Source organism: Trichomycterus rosablanca, chromosome 21 (assembly GCF_030014385.1).
Source record: "Trichomycterus rosablanca isolate fTriRos1 chromosome 21, fTriRos1.hap1, whole genome shotgun sequence".
Lineage (NCBI taxonomy): Eukaryota > Metazoa > Chordata > Actinopteri > Siluriformes > Trichomycteridae > Trichomycterus > Trichomycterus rosablanca.
Genome location: NC_086008.1, coordinates 12956883 through 12977008, shown reverse-complemented (window position 1 = coordinate 12977008; position 20126 = coordinate 12956883). Strand labels below are relative to the sequence as shown.

Below are 20126 nucleotides of genomic sequence, written 5' to 3'. Positions count from 1 at the left end.
CTCAGCACTGTAGTGACACTGACATGTGGTGGTGGTGTGTTAGTGTGTGTTGTGCTGGTATGTGTGGATCAGAGACAGCAGCGCTGCTGGAGTTTTTAAACACCTTACTGTCCCTGCTGGACTGAGAATAGTCCACCAACCAAAAATATCCAGCCACCAGCGCCCCGTAGGCAGCGTCCTGTGACCACTGATGAAGGTCTAGAAGATGACCAACTCACACAGCAGCAATAGATGAGCGATCGTCTCTGACTTTACATCTACAAGGTGAAACAGCTAGGTAGGAGTGTCTAATAGAGTGGACAGTGAGTGGACACCGTATTGATCCACTCATACCAGCACAACACACACTAACACACCACCACCATGTCAGTATCACTGCAGTGCTGAGAATGATCCACCACCTAAATAATATCTGCTCTGTAGTGGTCCTGAACATTGAAGAACAGAGTAAAAGCAGGTTAAAAAAGTATGTAGAGAAACAGATGGACTACAGTCAGTAATTGTAGAACTACAAAGTGCTTTTATATGGTAAGGGGAGCTGATAACATGGACAGTGTGTGAATAAACTAGGAGGTGGTTTTAATGTTATGGCTGATCGGTGTACATATACACATATTGGCATATCCCAGCTTGTTAAGAAGCTGGGGTCAGAGCGCAGGGTCAGCCATTGATTGGCGCGCCTGGAGCTGAGCTGGTTAAGGGCCTTGCTCAAGGGCCCAACAATGGCTGCATGGCAGAGCTGCGTTTCAAACTCCCAACCTCTCAATCGATAGCCCAAAGCTCTACCCACCAGGCTACCATTCATTGATTATTTTTGTAGTTATAAATATATATGCAAGCTGATCTTTTTTTTAAATCTGTAGATACCCTATAACTATGCCAAGATACACCTGCTCTGGTAACATGCCTGGAAAACCTGGTGTGCGATCATACGGCATCCGTAACTCCACTGAGACCTACGATGTGTACTGCTATGCTGATAAGCTTGAGGGTAAGAGTGCAGCTAAAATCCCTCACTGTTTATAACCTTTTGAAGACTAAGAAGTCATTTAATGTTTTGGTTGGCTGATTTCATTGTATTATGTAAATATGAACAAATTTTCAGTTGTATGCCTTTGGGTTTCCTCCTGGAGCTCTGATTTCCTCCCACAGTCCAAAGACATGCAAGTGAGGTGAATTGGAGATACAAAATTGTCCATGACTGTGTTTGACGTTAAACTTGACCTGATGAATCCTGCAACAAGTACAAATAGGGACCTAATAATAAAGTTTTTGAGTATTTAAGTTACCATTTTGAAACATTTAACAATAAGCAGGTGAATTGGTAGCAGGTTAGAGTATTAAAAAAGGCAGTTTGAATACATTGTATTGAGTCTTGGCCTGTTGTTCATATAGGGGTGGGATATTAAGCCGGATAGGGACTATCTCATAACTGATGCAACTATGACCTCTGCTGATTGATTGATGGCTCCTGCACAGGGACGAGGAAAGAGTGCGCTGATCAGGGTGTGTCTCTGTACACAGTGCTGATCTCTTTTGCTTAGACATTTGACAGCATTTTTTGCTTAGACATTTGACAGCATATTGTCTAAGCAATTGAGGGTTAAGTGCAGCAGTAGCAACCTGGCAGTGGTAGGGCTTGAACCAGTGACCCTTTGATTACTAGTCCAATTTTCTCCCCTAATCTAGTCATGTCCAATTATCCTGATTGCATCCTCCAATGATTCAACCCTCCACCGCTGACCGAGGACGCTTCTCAACTGACACACGCCCCCTCCGACACATGCTCAGTACAGACTGCATTTTTCACCTGCACGAGTCGAGTTCATATATACCGATCAGCCACACCCTGATCAGTATTATTCTTCAGCCCTGTGCAGGTGCTGTAATTGCACCAGTTATGAGGACCCATGATCTGGCTTGCCCCTAACCCTATGAACAACAGCCAATCGTTGTTCATGCAGCCGCCCAGCCCAGCCAGGTGGCAGAGCTGATTTTCCATACGATGTATTCGAAAACCCAGCTCTGGTGTGCTAGCGTATTTTACCACTGCGCCACCTGATCGGCCTACTAGTCCAGCTGCTTAACCACTAGGCTACAACTGTGGTCACTTAATATAAAAGGTGATGCAGCACATTGGTGAACATTTATTAACGTTTTGAATGTGTTGCAAGCATCGAATTTCCCATAATGTCCATATTTACAAAATGCAATTATGATGCTGTAAGAAAACATTGGAAATCTTTTCTTTCAAATTTTGTCAGTTAAATAAAGAGAATTCAAGAGATACTTGTACTGCTTTTACAAAAATGTCCCAACCCATGAAGTTTGTAGTGTTTAATAACTTTGAATTAAGAGGTTTGCGTACACCTGCCACTTCTGCTTGTTAACCATGTTAGAAAATGTTATAAATGAAGCTTCACTTCATCACATGCCAGGCCTCTCTACCCATCCCAATTACAGAGTACTCTACACAGTGCCTCTTTAACTATTCAACTATTATGAGAGAGTAAAACAACTTGTTATAATGTTACCGTTGCTAATTATGAAGATGTCCCTTCATGTTTGTACACTAAACTGGGTGGACATATATACACTGATCAGCCATAACATTAAAACCACCTCCTTGTTTCTACACTCACTGTCCATTTAATCAGCTCCACTTACCATACAGAAGCACTTTGTAGTTCTACAATTACTGACTGTAGTCCATCTGTTTCTCTACATACCTTTTTAGCCTCCTTTTACTCTGTTCTTCAATGGTTAGGTATTATTTAGGTAGTGGATCATTCTCAGCACTGCAGTGACACTGACATGGTGGTGGTGTGTTAGTGTGTGTTGTGCTGGTATGAGTGGATGCTGCCCATGGGGCGCTGTTGGCTGGATATTTTTGGTTGGTGGACTATTCTCAGTCCAGCAGTGACATTGAGGTGTTTAAAAACACTAAAGTGTCTTATCCACTCGTACCAGTACAACACACACTAACACACTAACACACATGTAGTGGTCCTGGGAGAGTCCTGACGATTGAAGAACAGCATGAAAGGGAGCTAACAAAGCATGTAGAGAAACAGTCAGTAATTGTGGAAGTGCTTTCTTTATGGTAAGTGGAGCTGATAAAATGGATAAAGTGGTTTTAATGTTATGGCTGATCGGTGTATAAACTAGGGTAGTTTTGAATACTTATTTGTCCCAGAGGCTGGCACATTTACACCCACAATTAAAACAAAATCTACCAGATGACTGCTTAAGAGGGGCATGTTTGCTCTGCCCAATACAGAGAAACATAAATGCTCACAAATTAACTACACTTGCAAAATTGGTGTCACTTCCTGAAAACAAACGCCCTATTGTGTGTTGTGCCATGTGTCATGCTTTATTCCCAATGATAGAGAGTTTGGGGATGTTCTTTGTGTATTGCTGTATTGAAAACCATGGAAACCTTGGTTCTATCATAATTCTAGGTTAAAAAAAATCACACACACACACACACACCCTGCTTTTGTTTTTATCATTTGTATTTAATTTACCACTGTTTTACATATGGAGCGGATTATACTCTCTGCACAACAGTCTGAAAGAAGAGAAGAATTCACTGTGTTAACACTCGGACAGTATTGTTTATTGGTAGTATTTATAAGGATTACTGATGAGTATTGTTTGGAATCTGCCTTTTGTTGCAGTGCAGAAGATATTTCTGTTATAACCTCAAAGAGCAGCATAGATTAATCAGAAGATAAATGAAATAAAATATATCAAGATGTTTCTATACTGCTTTGATAATTTGGTGAGGGTTTGGGGCACACACGTCTTACATGGTCAAATATCATGTCTCTACTCCATCATCACTTTGTGATGGTTGGCTGCACAGAAGGGTCAGCTTTCTCCAGTGCCCTGTGTCTTGTGTCATCTTTAGCAGACTGGCCCCTGATAATGCGATCCATGTTGTGATGCTGTCAGACCAGCTTATTCTTGATCTTCCTCGTCTTCTGAGACTTTCCACAAGTTGTGTCAAGTAACATAAATTGCATGACTCGATGTGTTTCAGTAGCTCCTTTTCTGTTTACTCATTGATCATCATCTTCCTCCTTGACAGTTATGTTAAACACAAGATATGGTCCAAAAATAATGTCTACAAAAATACAAGCCAGCCTTGTTATAAATTGCTATTGATATTTAATGTCATTTTTTTGTGGATCAATCACTAACATCATGATTTTTATATTTTTTACTCATTCTCTTCATAGGTTTTGGTCTACACACAGCATTCCATGATATGTAAAATAAATCTAGCCAGACTGTTAATATTAATGTCTTAATAGGAGTGCAGATTAACCTATTTACAAAATATGCAAATTATATAATAAAAGAACTACATGAAATGCAACATGGTTGTAACTTTTACTCTATTTTAGCCAGTAAAGTAGTGTTAACCCTGGACTTATCTGATTCCTTGGCTCTGTGTCCTGAGCTATTGCAAAGACCAAAGAAATATCATGTTCTACAAAAAATTACATACAAATCCTTAAAAAAGTCATAAAATTCTACCAGTCTGTAAAGGCTTGCAAAGCCACTGCGAGAGCCAGTGTGAGCCATTATTCACAAATGGAGAAAACAAAGACATTTAGATAACCCCCAAGACTTAGTATTCTGTAGACTGATAGTATAGTATGATAGTATTCTGTAGAGTGGGTCATGGGTCCATTTGGCTTCAAGCTAACACTACATCCAACCATAAGAACATCATACCATGCTGGTGGTAGTGTGATGGTCTGGGGTGGCTTTGTTTCCGCAGGACCTGGATGATGGAACCATGAAGTTTGCTCTCTAAAATTTGTTTTTGTAATTTGGTTCCTGTTTCTCTCATTCTTAAGTTACTGGAAGTGAGAGGTACATTTTTTAATTGCTCATATAAATTAATCTGTTTGTGAAGCGGAGGGAGTTCTCAGGATACAGTTAAATTAAAATTAAATGTTATATATTATAATTTGGTGTATATTTTCCATGTTGTGTATGTTGTGTGTGTATGCTATATATTATTTGTTATATGTTATCTATTACATTATTTTGCCAATAGTATTTACTCACCCATCCAAATAATTGAATTCAGGTCTTCCAATCACTTCCATGGCCACAGGTGTATAAAACCAAGCATGCAGACTGCTTTTACAAACATTTGTGAAAGAATGGGTCACTCTTAGGAGCTCAGTGAATTCCAGCGTGGTACCGTGATAGGATGCCACCTGTGCAACAAGTCCAGTCGTTAAATTTCCTCAATACTAAATATTCCACAGTCGACTGTCAGTGGTATTATAACAAAGTGGAAGCGATTGGGAGCGACAGCAACTCAGCCATGAAGTGGTAGGCCACGTAAAATGACAGAGCGAGGTCAGCGGATGCTGAGGCGCATAGTGCGCAGAGGTCGCCAACCTCTGCACACTATGTAGAGTCAGTGGCTTTCAGATTAGCTCAAGAACAGTGTGTAGAGAGCTTCATGGAATGGGTTTCCATGGCCGAGCAGCTGCATCCAAGCCTTACATCACCAAGCGCAATGCAAAGCGTTGGATGCAGTGGTGTACAGCATGCCGCCACTGGACTCTAGAGCAGTGGAGACGTGTTCTCTGGAGTGATTAATCACGCTTCTCCGTCTGGCAATCGGATGGATGAGTCTGGGTTTGGCGGTTGCCAGGAGAACGGTACTTGTCTGACTGCATTGTGCCAAGTGTAAAGTTTGCGTGTGAAGGCAGATGAGCGGAATACTTTTGGCAATATGGTGTATGTTTCAATGATCTAATACTTTTCATTACTAAGAAAAGCCAAATAAATATAATTTTTTATATTTATTAGTAGTTAGATAAATAGCTGTACCTGTCACACTCATGTCCCTCAATGAATGACCCATATCTTATTCCTTTTTACACACAGGTGAAGTGTTCTTTGCACATACCTCACATGGACTGACCCTTGAGGAGGCCAAGTCCGAGTGTGAGAACATCGATGCAGTCCTGGCCTCACCAGGTCAGCTCCATTCAGCCTGGAGAAAAGGTCTGGACCGCTGTGACTACGGCTGGCTCACCGACGGAAGCGCCCGTCACCCCGTGTCCATCCCCAGAACACAGTGCGGCGGCGGATTGCTTGGGGTTCGCACCATGTACCGCTTCAAAAACCAGACCGGCTTCCCAGAACCCACCATGAAACTGGGAGCGTACTGTTTCAAAGGTATCATTTCTCTGCATTTTACAGTGTGTCATAAGAGCGTGTGCGTTACACTTAGCTGACATGTATTTAAGTTTTAAGTGGAAAGAAAATACAACCGTGTAGTCAGTTTCAGCTTCTTGAAGTCATTTCTTTGAGAGTACGTAATCCAGTCCCCACCCTTCGAGCACTTCCATTCCCACAGACGCGCACGCACACACTCTGACACAGATTCTCTTCCGTGAGTCAGTATTACCTTCTCCTTCCCTACACCCAGAGATAGTAAATCCAGGCAGACGCGCACACCGTGTGTGCATCCTAGCTCTTTGTTTGTTACTTTGAGAAAGTTCACGTGGGTCGTGTCTGGAAAGGATTGGACATGTTTACACAGGTTTTATTAGCCCGTGGAGCAGTGTTCCTCTGACCTCACTTTATTTCACTTTGGGTTTCCACCCGTCGCCTCGGAAACTGAATTGGGCTTGGGCTCGGTGAACAGGAACGTTAACTCATATTGCTATAAAAGCCAACTGCTTCTGGAAATAAATCATGGCGTGGGGTTAGTCTTAGCAAATGATCAATTCACAAATGTAATATATGCTGTAATTCATAAGATTTATCATGGGCTGTAGGGTGGCACAGCTGGTAAAGTGGGTGTCTCACAGTTACAAGCATCCTGGGGTTTAATTCTTGCTTTTGGTCTGCTTCTGCAAAGAGTTTAGCGAGTTCCTCCCATGTTGGCTTGGGTTTTCCCAGAGTACTCCGGTTTCCTTCAGTCACTCAAACATGTAGTAGTAGCTGCAGTGAGCGTCCAGTATGAAGAAGTTAAACAATTTAAGGTTTATTTGCTTGTTAATACCATATTAAGGCTATATTTGACTTTTATAACATATTCTTATGTATTTCATATGTTTAAACAACTACTCTAAAGTATTTTTGAAGACTGTATGCTGAACTTTATGCAAGGAGAATTTATATATTATCGACATAAAATTGAAGAAAAGCTAACTTTGATATGATTGGTCAATTTCACTGTCATTTGAAATAGTTCTCTGATTGGATTTAGTATTGATATGAACGATATACATCTTTATAAATATATATATATACATACATACTTACACTAATCAGCCATAACATTAAAACCACCTCCTTGTTTTCACTGTTCATTTTATCAGCTCCACTTACCATATAGGAGCACTTTGTAGTTCTACAATTACTGACTGTAGTCCATCTGTTTCTCTGCATGCTTCTTTAGCCCCTTACATGCTGTTCTTCAATGGTCAGGACTCCCCCAGGACCACTACAGAGCAGGTATTATTTAGGTGGTGGATCATTCTCAGCACTGCAGTGACACTGACATGATGGTGGTGTGTTAGTGTGTGTTGTGCTGGTATGAGTGGATCAGACACAGCAGCGCTGCTGTAGTTTTTAAATACCGTGTCCACTCACTGTCCACTCTATTAGACACTCCTACTTAGTTGGTCCACCTTGTAGATGTAAAGTTAGAGACGATCGCTCATCTATTGCTGCTGTTTGAGTGGGTCATCTTTGAGACCATCAGTGGTCACAGGATGCTGTTGGCTGGATAGTTTTGGTTGGTGGACTATTCTCAGTCCAGCAGTGACAGTGAGGTGTTTAAAAACTCCATCAGCGCTGCTGTGTCTTATCCACTCATACCAGCACAACACACACTAACACACCACCACCGTGTCATTGTCACTGCAGTGCTGAGAATGATCCACCCAAATAATACCTGCTCTGTGGTGGTCCTGTGGGGGTCCTGACCATTGAAGAACAGCATGAAAGGGGGCTAACAAAGCATGTAGAGAAACAGATGGACTACAGTCAGTAATTGTAGAACTACAAAGTGCTTCTATAGGGTAAGTGGAGCTGATAAAATGGACAATGTGTGTAGAAACAAGGTGGTGATTTTAATGTTATGGCTGATTAGAGTATATATATTTATACAGGCATAATTATTCATCTGCTGATCACTATAACTAACCTGACTTATGTATTTATACATCAACAATGTGTTTAAGCATGATAAGTCAGCTGAGTATTGTGCTGTCTGGTGGAAAACTGTCTGGTTGACTACTTTTGTTGAAGTAAAATTGAAGAAAAAGAACAAATCTGACTAAATGTCTTTATTTAAACATTAAAAGTGAGGAGAGAAATGTTAGCTCTAAAGTTAAAGAATGCAGATCAGCTATACAACATAGGAGGGATGAATAAGCCTGTGTAGCTGGCAACTGATTTTGTTAATGAACTATAGGCTTGTAGCTGAATGGCATTGTGGGTAATGAGGGAAACTTAAATGAGCTGTGTAATAAGACCAGTGTGTTGATGAAAGCCAGTTTAAACAGTGATGATTGCTATGTAATAAATCTTGGATATCACTCAGTGGAACAGATTAAATAGAAATATTCACATACAAGTGTTTGTCTAGAGAGCTACATTTACTACTCTATTTCTACCATGATTTGTTAAATTTACCCTATTATTAACGACAATGATTTGCACCAGCAAACACCATTAAAAAGTGCTTAGCTTTAACTTGTTCATTACTCACTCCAGTAATTTTCTCGACCGGACTCTCACTCCTTGTTGTCTCTCATGCACGTACTTATCAGAACAGACATGGAGATAATGCCTAGAACTACTGCCACAGTTCCCGAATTAACAGCTCTCTCTGACCTCTGACCTGGGAAAGGCTTTATCTTTTTAACCGAAGCTAATTTAGATTCCTCACCTCCTACCAGTCAAGGCGCTCATCCGGAATGACAGCCTGCTGTGATAAGTATCAGAACCCCGGGGTCACCCTTAAACAGGACGCTATGACCTCCCTGTGTATGTTTGGTCTATTTCGGGTCGCTCGGACCTCTCAGGTCCTTGTGGTTCTAAGTGCCGGTCAGTATCTGAATTCAGCGAGGTCTCGTTTGCACCTCATCTCGTTAAATCGCCGAAAGCTGAAAAAGAAGGAAGAGAACACAGACTCATTGACTAGAGCGGACTGTAGTCTGGTTTTCGTGAAGGAAAAAATTTCCTCACACCTTACATCAGTGATATCTGGAGAACAAGAACGAGGGCATGTGCGTAATCTGGAACAGCTGGAGCGCTGGATACAGTCCATGTCGCATTACACACTGGAGGTTGCTATAGTTACAAAGTTTTAGTGTGTGAACAGTGAATGTTACTGCAGGAAACTGTATACCTAAAAGCTGGAGTGTATAATGTTAGCCTAAAAGTAATGGGCTTATAATATAAGGGGAAAACGTCACATGACGTATGTAAAAGGGCTGAATGTGTCTTTAGAGGAAAAAACCTTACATTTTATTTCAGTCTGTGGTTAAAAGAACGTGTCATTTTAAGTGAAACAGTGATGAAAGGACAACTTACCACTTATCCACTTACCATATAGAAGCACTTTATACTTCCACAACTACTAACTGTAGTCCATCTGTTTCTCTGCATGCTTTGTTAGCCCCCTTTCATGCTGTTCTTCAATGGTCAGGACCCCCACAGGACCACTACAGAGCAGGTATTATTTAGGTGGTGGATCATTCTCAGCACTGCAGTGACACTGACACACATGGTGGTGGTGTGTTAGTGTGTGTTGTGCTGGTATGAGTGGATCAGACACAGCAGCACTGCTGGAGTTTTTAAATACCGTGTCCACTCACTGTCTACTCTATTAGACACTCCTACCTAGTTGGTTCACCTTGTAAATGTAAAGTCAGAGATGATCGCTCATCAATTGCTGCTGTTTGACTTCTTCTAGACCTTTATCAGTGGTCACAGGACGCTGCCCACGGGGAGCTGTTGGATGGATATATTTGTGGTTGGTGGACTATTCTCAGTCCAGCAGTGACAGTGAGGTGTTTAAAAACTTCAGCAGCATTGCTGTCTGATCCACTCATACCAGCACAACGCACACTAACACACCACCACCATGTCAGTGTCACTGCAGTGCTGAGAATGATCCACCACCTAAATAATACCCTCTCTGTGGTGGTCCTCTGGGGGTCCTGAAAGCATTAAAGGGGGCTAACAAAGCATGCAGAGAAACAGATGGACTACAGTCAGTAATTGTAGAACTACAAAGCGCTTCTATATGGTGAGACAAGCTGATAAAATGGACAGTAAGTGTAGAAACAAGGAGGTGGTTTTAATGTTATGGCTGATCGGTTTATCTCAAAATTTGCAGTTCGTTAGTTTAATAGATTTACCTAAATATTTATTTAACTTAAACGCTACAAAAAGTGTTAATAAGAGTGTACAATAACAGTTATATTTCCCAGCTAGCTTGTCTCGTAAATTATTAATACACGTTTAACATTGTGCATTTGAGAGTGTGAGGCAAACTTGTTCCCTAGTGAGACGTCCAGTTTGTCCATAAATTCTTTAGCAGAGAATTTTTACTGCTGTTTTACTGCTGCACAGTTTTTGTTTAGTTTATACCAGTTTAAATAGATTTTCCTGTCTATCTCCAGGTCAGGAGCTTAACCAAACAACATGGGTGGATGTCACAATTCAGGGTGTCACCACATCCTTACCCACCACAGAATCATCCACCACGGCCCGGCCTTCACTTTCCGAGACGGTGTCCACCCTTGAACCAGGAGTATTTATTTACACCCAGGCTTCCATAGACACTGAACACCAGACCCCATCAGAATCGCCTTTCATGTTTTCCACCAGCATGTCTCCATCAAGCTTGCTCCAGGCTTCTAGGAGTTCTGAGTCACTGAGTGAACTCCATGTAACAGCTCCCACTGGAGATTTTAAGAATGATGACTCAGAGACTACCCTCTCAGACTTTAATATTGATGATTTTCCTAGTCAAAGCTTAGCTGGGTCAGAGAAACAAGACCGTGGAGATGTTGTCCATGAATCTGATGTTTTCCTTACAGCGTCTCCAAGCACAGAACCCATGTCTGCATTGGGGAATACAGAGGAGACAAAACTTGAGGGCGTACATTTGGAGAGTACACCTGACCTGTCTAGAGTAGACCCAACAAATGTAATTGGCCTACTCATTGATTCACAATCTAATACAGAGGAAACGTCAGAACCCATGTCTGCATTGGGGAATACAGAAGAGACAAAACTTGAGGGCGTACATTTGGAGAGTACACCTGACCTGTCTAGATTAGGGCCAACAAATGTAATTGGCCTACTCATTGATTCACAATCCAATACAGAGGAAACATCTGGAACCATAAAACCAGATATAGAAATGAGTTCTTCATCAGGTGACCCTACCAAGACTCCTCAAATGCCGGTGCACCAATCAGTTGAGATTTCAGGAACCACAAACAAAGAAGACGCAGGCTTTCCCGGCATAGTAGACGTTCCTCAGGCAACCCCTACCGAAGAAGTTCAGTCTACTGTGTTTGCAAACTATGACGACGAATCTGAAGTTGGCGTAATGGCAGGACCACCATCCACACCAGAAACCACCATTCCTGACACATCCGATGAAGATTCCAGCTCTGGACTTGATTCCACTATGCCAGCCACTACTGACGTGACTTTCACAGTCACAACTGTTCTCTGCGACACAGTGCCTGGCACAACCACAGAACCAACGACCCCAGCAATGGAAGAAGTGAAGGACACCATCAATACCGTGGAGGATGATTCTTTAGTCACCAAGCTACCAGACGTAGTTGATGCCAGTACCCAGGAGCCTACCTTTACCCTACATTCCGGAGAGTTCACAACAGCATCTTCTATATCGGTTGACCTAACACCTGCTGAATCCCTTGAAATGCCGGCAGAGAAAGCAACCTCTGCGGTAATTTTTGAAGAATCAGCATCAGGAACTTCAGAAATCCCTGAGATATTAGTGGAAGGCGATGACACCGAAAATATCCCAACGGTTTCTCCTGGAGCGAGCACTAACAACTGTACAAGTCGCCAGCCTATCCAAGTGATCATCATCAACGTTGATCAGCAAAGGCAGAATGGAACAGGTATTTACTTCTATTTTACTTAAACCATCTTGTATTTTATTGGAATCATATTTATAGGGGTTAAATCTTCCTGAATCACTGACTCTGGTCAACAGGTCATTAAAGCACTAAGGATTATCTTCTTATTAAATTAGGGATCCATCAGCTGCGTTTAATTAGGAGGTCTGATGCCACAGCTAAATGCTGTGGTCACACAAAAAAAGGCCATTTGTTGCTACCAGCAGGCTGGGCACCTACACGAAAAACGATTGGCTTTCCTGTCAGGCTTGGGTGTCATAGGGGATTCCTTATAACTGATGCAATTACGACCTCTGTTGGCTGATCAATGGTGCCTGTACCAGTGGAGAGCAGTGTGTTACTCTCCATGCACGAGACTGAGCCCCTTATGAACTCATCTCGTGCAGGTGAAAAAATGCAGTCGGCTACTGCACACTTGTCGGAGGGGGCGTGTTAGTCACGGCTCTCCTCGGTCAGGAGTGAAGGGCAGTAGCAGTAGAAAGGAAGTGAAATGCAATTGGGGAATTGGATACGACTAGATTGAGAGAATATTTTGGAAAAATGGCTATTTGTATCAATCTGTATAAGAATGTTTCTACACTCATCTCACTCACCTTGTTTCTACACTCACTGTCCATTTTATCAGCTCCACTTACCATATAGAAGCACTTTGTAGTTCTACTGTACAATTACTGCCTGTAGTCCATCTGTTTCTCTGCATGCTTTGTTAGCCCCCTTTCATGCTGTTCTTCAATGCTCAGGACTCTCCCAGGACCACTAGCAGGTATTATTTGGGTGGTGGGTCATTCTCAGCACTGCAGTAGCTTTTAAACACCTCACTGTCACTGCTGGACTGAGAATAGTCCACCAACTAAAAATATCCAGCCAACAGCACCCCGTGGGCAGCATCCTGTGACCACTGATGAAGGTCTAGAAGATGACCAACTCAAACAGCAGCAATAGATGAGCGATCGTCTCTGACTTTACATTTACAAGGTGGACCAACTAGGTAGGAGTGTCTAATAGAGTGGACAGTGAGTGGACACGGTATTTAAAAGCTCCAGCAGCGCTGCTGTGTCTGATTCACTCATACCAGCACAACACACACTAACACACCACCACCATGTCAGTGTCACTGCAGTGCTGAGAATGATCCACCATCTAAATAATACCAGCTCTGTGGTGGTCCTGTGGGGGTCCTGACCATTTAAGAACGGAGTAAACGCAGGTTAAAAACGTATGTAGAGAATTAGATGTTAAGTGGAGCTGATAAAATGGACAGTGTGTGTAGAAACAAGGAGGTTGTTTTAATGTTATGACTGATAAGTGTAAGTATTAGCCAAGACTTTAGATCTTTTCATATTTTTATTCTGGCATTTTAACATGGCTGGGATTTGGGGTGTGTCCTCTAAGGGACGGTAAGCATATAAAATTTAATAGGGTGCTAACAAGCAAACTTAATGAGGCCTCATTGTATTTTATGTGTTGTACAAAACAGGGACTCTCCACAGGAAATCTTTGTATACTTGCTTTGTTCTGTGCAATGTAAGATTATTTAAAGTGCTCATTAGACCCTTTAAACTCTTCTTTTGTTTATTTTCTGTATGGAAAAAGTGTTGCTTTAAATCACTGCTACAGTGGCATTTATTTTCTGTCTGATTCAATGACTGGAATTCATTTAACTGCTATAATTTGCCATTGATGAGTAGGCTTCTTAAGTCATACATTTACACCGATCATTATAACATTAAAACCACCTCCTGGTTGCTACACACACTGTCCATTTTATCAGCTCCACTTACCATATAGAAACACTTTGTAGTTCTACAATTACTGACTGTAGTCCATCTGTTTCTTTACATACTTTGTTAACCTGCTTTCATTCTGTTCTTCAATGGTCAGGACCCCCACAGAGCAGGTATTATTTAGGTGGTGGATCATTCTCAGCTCTGCAGTGACACTGGTGGTGGTGTGCTAGTCTGTGTTGTGCTGGTATGAGTGGATCAGACACAGCAGCGCTGCTGGAGTTTTTAAAAACCGTGTCCACTCACTGTCCACTGTATTAGACACTTCTAACTAGTTGGTCCACCTTGTAGATGTAAAGTCAGAGGCGATCGCTCATCTATTGCTGCTGTTTGAGTTGGTCATCTTCTAGACCTTCATCAGTGGTTACGGGATGCTGCCCACAGGGCGCTGTTGGCTGGATATATTTGGTTGGTGGACAATTCTCAGTCCAGCAGTGACAGTGAGGTGTTTAAAAACTCCAGCAGCATTGCTGTGTCTTATCCACTCATACCAGCATAACACACACTAACACACCACCACCATGTCAGTGTCAATAATACCTGCTCTGTAGTGGTCCTGGGAGAGTCCTGACCATTGAAGAACAGCATGAAAGGGGGCCAACAAAGTATGTAAAGAAACAGATGGACTACAATCAGTAATTGTGGAATTACAAAGTGCTTCTATATGGTAAGTGGAGATGATAAAATGGACAATGTGTGTAGAAACAAGGTGGTGGTTTTAATGTTATGGCTGATCGGTGTACCAGTAGTCACACCTCTCAAAATGCAAAATTGAAAAGCATTTTACCCACCCCTTCACACTCAATTTCTCATTAATATTTAAATATTTTTACTTGATTTTAGAATAATAGGTGGCCAAATATACAGTTTCTGCATACATTTTCTAATTAGATGCTAGGTTGGCATTCCTCCAGGATGAAGAATCCTCTTGTTTAAGACTCTTATTTATGATAGATGCCATAATGTGCCCACCACATAACCACAAGATGACGTTAGCAATTAACGTCATCTAGTTAGAGCTGTGCACCAGTTCTGACGTTTTAAAAGTGGTCTAGTGTACATGGTTATACTCATGTTACTAACAAATCTTCAAGACGGGTTTGATTTTTAAAAGACGTGACATTACATGCTGGCAGGTTTCAGTTATTAGCGTTTACACAGTTAATCTTGGCTCAAAGGTATATGCAGTCTCTTCAACAGGCGGGTAATGAAGGGACTGCACATTATAGGTCCTCTCTGCTTTCTCTTCAATTCTGGAGACTTGGCAAAGAAAAACCCTGGCCTGTTACCTGAATAAACACAGATGCCTATTACCACAGTAAAAACTGGGCATCAAAACAAGGCTGAAGTCACCACCAGTGTAAGGTCTCACTCTGTAACGGCAGCTGAGCAATGAGTGCCTCTAATTATGGCTTTGTACTTGGCAGTGTTTGTGGCATTACAATCAATAAGCCAGATATTGTGTTAAATGATATTTACCTACGGAAAATTCTCCCTAACCCAGTGTCATTTCTATTTGAATTATGAGCAAGATAAGCTTTGAAGTTCTTTGGAGTCTCTTCAATGGTCAGGACTCTCCCAGGACCACTACAGAGTAGATATTATTTGGATGGTGGATCATTCTCAGCACTGCAGTGACACTTACATGGTGGTGGTGTTAGTGTGTGTTGTGCTGGTATGAGTGGATCAGGCACAGCAGCACTGCTGGAGTTTTTAAATACCGTGTCCACTCACTGTCCACTCTATTAGACACTCCTACCTAGTTGGTCCACCTTGTAGATGTAAAGTCAGAGACGATCGCTCATCTATTGCTGCTGTTCGAGTTGGTCATCGTCTAGACCTTCATCAGTGCTCACAGAACGCTGCCCACGGGAGGCTGTTGGCTGGATATATTTTTGGTTGTTGGACTATTTTTAGTCCATTAGCATTGCTGTGTCTTATCCACTCATACCAGCACAACACACACTAACACACCACCACCATGTCAGTTTCACTGCAGTGCTTGGAATGATCCACCACCTAAATAATACCTGCTCTGTAGTGGTCCTGGTAGAGTCCTGACCATTGAAGAACAGCATGAAAGGGGGCTAACAAAGCCTGCAGAAAAACAGATGGACTATTTTCAGTAATTGTAATGTAATGCTCACAATGCTCTTATTTCTGAATTCTTGCATTCAGTACCCCCTATATTTACATTTTCAGCATTTAGCAGACGCTTTTATCCAAAGCGACTTACACAATGAGCTGAACATGATGAGCAATTGAGGGTTAAGGGCCTTGCTCAGGGACCCAACAGTGGCAACTTGGTGGTGGCGAGGCTTGAACCGGCAACCTTCTGTTTACTAGTCCAGTACCTTAACCACTGAGCTATCACTGGCCCTATATTTAGCTGTCTTGTGTGAAAATATACAACATGCAAAAAAAACCCTTCATCTAATAAAGAAATAATATTTCTGTTGTTTTTCTAGTGAATCTGGATCCCCGTCTTCTTTTTCCAGAGATTCTTGATTTACCCAATCAGCCCATTCCCTCCTCTGTGGATGGTTCACCTATTTTAGAAGTAAAAGAGCCAACTCATGAATTTTACTCTCCTGCTGCCACCTCTACACCAACACTCAGTTTCATAAACGGCAAACAAGAGGTGAGTGTCGAGACTGAGTATATGGTCGAAAAAGAAGCAAGAGGAGACGTATTTGAGAGCGTGTCCTCAACAGTTCAAGACCCAACACAAACAGAAGAGATGGAATCCAGTTTTGATTACTCAGTTATAGACACAGGTACAACAAAAGTTGACGAAACCTTAACAATACCAACGGTCTCCAGTACCTCTGAATCAAAATATGACTATGACCAAGAACAATTCATTGTTGAGGGCACTCCACCAATAATTCTTGTACCAGAACCTAAAAATGAGACACTCATTGAGGAGGGAACCTTAAGCAATCAATCAGAGACCACATCTGAAACAAGCACATCAGCGAGACTGGATCAACCATTAAAGGAATCGTCATCCGAGGCCCCAACAATTGCCATCTCAAGTGCACCTTCAGAACCAATTGAGAAAACTGAGGCTTTTGTTTCTGTCGACGAAGGGTCGGGTCAGGAATCAATTACCATTCAAGCAGCTCAGACAACAGAGGAAATAACAAAAGCACCAGAGACTGACAGAACAAACCATACAGACCTCCCAGGAAGAACAGAAAGTACTGACCAACCGACGTCTACAACACCTCAAATGATAAATATGTTCACATCTGACACAAAGCAAGATATTTCAAACAGCACAGATTCTGCTGGATCTAATTCAGCCACCTTAGGCACTACTTCAACAAAACAACCTTTCATTCTTGGGGAAGAAGGATCAGGTGATCAATCCTCGGACTTCTTATTCACAAGGCCTGCATTATTACACAGCACTGTCACAGAAAAACCATCTGAAGAAACCCACCCCTCAAAAGAAAGCAGCACATCTACAGCCGAAACAAGTAAACCTGTGTCATCAGAAATCCATTTGGAAGCAGTGTTTCCATTTTCTGATGCTAATGGCTCAGGAGATCAGTCACCTGAATCATCAACCGATTTTCCAGTAAATACAGACAAGGCAGGGGAGCAAAACATCACCTCAACACCTGCTTATGAAGTTTATACAGACAAACAAACAGTGTCACCGAAGACTGAGCAAACATCCTCAGCCGTTCCCATTTCAAAAGAAGTGGAACCTTCCCAGTTGCCAACGAAGGCAACAAACACTGCATTTTCTGGAGCAGAAGTGGAGGTTCCGACAAGTAATGTAGAGTTCCAGGCATCAACCTCATCTAAACTGCCTATTATTGATGCCTCTGAAACATTGTTCTCAACAGAGGGTCCACAGAAGAAAACGACTGATAGATTTAGTTTGGAGTCAGTAAGCCAAGCGGCACCATTAAGTTCAAGTTTAGATCCACGATTTTTCTTCCCTGAGGCAGAAGGCTCAGGCGATCAAATAGTTGAAGCCTCTACCACAACTGCTCCAGCTGTTCCTAAAGACCATTTCACTTCTACATCATCAGCACTGGATACCACACAGTTACCCAACTCTGAGTTTACTCAGAGTGGACAAACTGTAATGAACACAAGTCATAAATCTACATCGAGTGCCTTGTCCTCGGCAGATGCAACAACCATGAAATTTAAAACAGACCAGACAGAGAAAGCAGAGACTGAGACGCCATTATCAGCTTCTGGTGCGAAGATTTTAAGTATGTTTAGCACAACCACATTCACTAATGAACTAGACATAAGAACAACACAGCAAAGGGAAGCAAAGGGAAGTTTTTCTACAACTACAACTAAATCAGTCACTGCTGGTCATGCTACCTCAACAGTAGAAGAGTCCTTCAGTCCTACACGTTCCACACCAGAGTTTTCTGCATTTATCCAAACCTCAACCGAGTCAGTTGTACGTCCTACAGCTTCTTCACCTTCAGCTGTGCACACAACAGCTGGTCACAACAAAACAGAGTCCTTGTATGCTACCGGAAATACTGAATACTTAACTGTTCAAACTCCAACTGTAGTTCGGGAAGAGTCACATATCAGTTCTCCTTCTTCTCTAGAAATGCCAGAGTCAGATGGTTCTGGTGAAGAAAATGAAGACTTCAAAGATGAGGCTTCTGGTGATTTCTCTAATGCCGTTCTTGAGTCAGTTCCTTCACAAACTCTAACACAAGATGTGTCAACAACAGAGTCCGAACCAATGATAGTACACACAACTCCAGAGGTGTTGGATGGGTCAGAGGACCAGGACCAGAAATCTGATATTCCTACCACTGTATCTGCCACATTACCAAGTTCAGTCAGGACATCCAGTGCCGCTGAAATGGAGGGGTCTGGGACGTCAAGCACAGACGATCAAAAGTCTACCTTGCTTGAAGGATCTGCTGATAATATATCAGGAACTACTGAAGCAAATAAAGAGTTTCCTGTACACACCGATGAGGCTGAAATCAGTTACACAAAGAGCACACTTGATTATTCAGGTGTTGAAACGGCTACATTCTCTACCTTATTACAGTCACAGACTCCCTTACCACTTTTTTCAAGTTCAACCCAGAAAGAATCCATTGCATCTACTTTACACTCTGGTAGTGGGGATGCAGAGGACACTACAACTGAAGGGACTGAAGATGAAGGTTCTGGTGATATTCTATCTCCTGTTATCCCAGATTCTCTTTCTCTTAGTCCATCTAAAGAAAAGGTAACAGAAGCAGCATTGTTGACAGCTGAAAAGTCTGACGCTTTAAGCACAAGTGGATCTGTCCTGGTTGAAGACTCTGAAAAAACAAAAACTGAAGCCAATAAGGAATACTTTGTAAAAACCGATGAGGCAGAAACCAGTGATAAACCTAGCACATTAGCACCTAGCATTGAAACTTTGACTCGTGATGAGTCTGGAAGTGGAGCAAGAGAAGACACTGGAGCTGATGTAATGACTGAAGTATCCACCAGTATTCCAAAGATGCCACCAGCTTCAACTCTACCAGGGTCGGTAGCAGATGTCACAAACATGGATTTAGATAAACAGTCAGCTGTAACAACTGCTCCAGAGATGTCAAGTGCAAGTCAGGTGCATCCAACACCAACACACACTGGCGTGAGACCTTTTACAGAAGATGGTGGCTCTGGAGACCAAGTTCCCGACCTCTTTAATACCACCGAAACAAGTACAGCAAGTGAAGTGGTCCACAGCTCAGAGAAGACAGAAAACAATTTAGAGATATCTACACAGGGTCCCCTAATTACCAGTCTGCCTACACATGAATCAGTGACAACCCCACCTATTCCATCTGTCATCTACGAAGATCATACAGCTAAGCAAGTCTTAACTGCTGTACCATCTAGCAGTGAGAGCAGCACAAGTGTCCATAAATCTGAAACATTAACAAGCCCTGTGATCATTTTCACCGAAGAGGTGAAAAATGAGGATGCACTTTTCTCAACAGTCACAGGCAGCATGATCGACCATGGCGTGACGACAGAATTTATTACCAAAGATAACGTAATCATCGATGCAGACACTTTTGCGGTGTCAGAACCTTCGTCCCCTTTCGTCCCCACGATCATGACAGAGGAAGCAGCAGGTATAACAGCTGTCACAATGACACCACAATCC

At 42.1% G+C, this 20126-nt stretch overlaps 1 protein-coding gene across 1 annotated transcript in view; it reads left to right on the top strand.

Moving 5' to 3' along the window:
- Positions 1-20126, top strand: part of vcana (versican a) — a 45832-nt gene that overhangs the window by 7419 nt on the left and 18287 nt on the right. Inside the window, exons 5-6 of the mRNA XM_063018037.1 lie at positions 864-991; positions 5926-6219. Of these exons, the coding sequence (XP_062874107.1) occupies positions 864-991; positions 5926-6219 (422 nt within the window). The remainder of the gene's footprint in view (positions 1-863; positions 992-5925; positions 6220-20126) is intronic.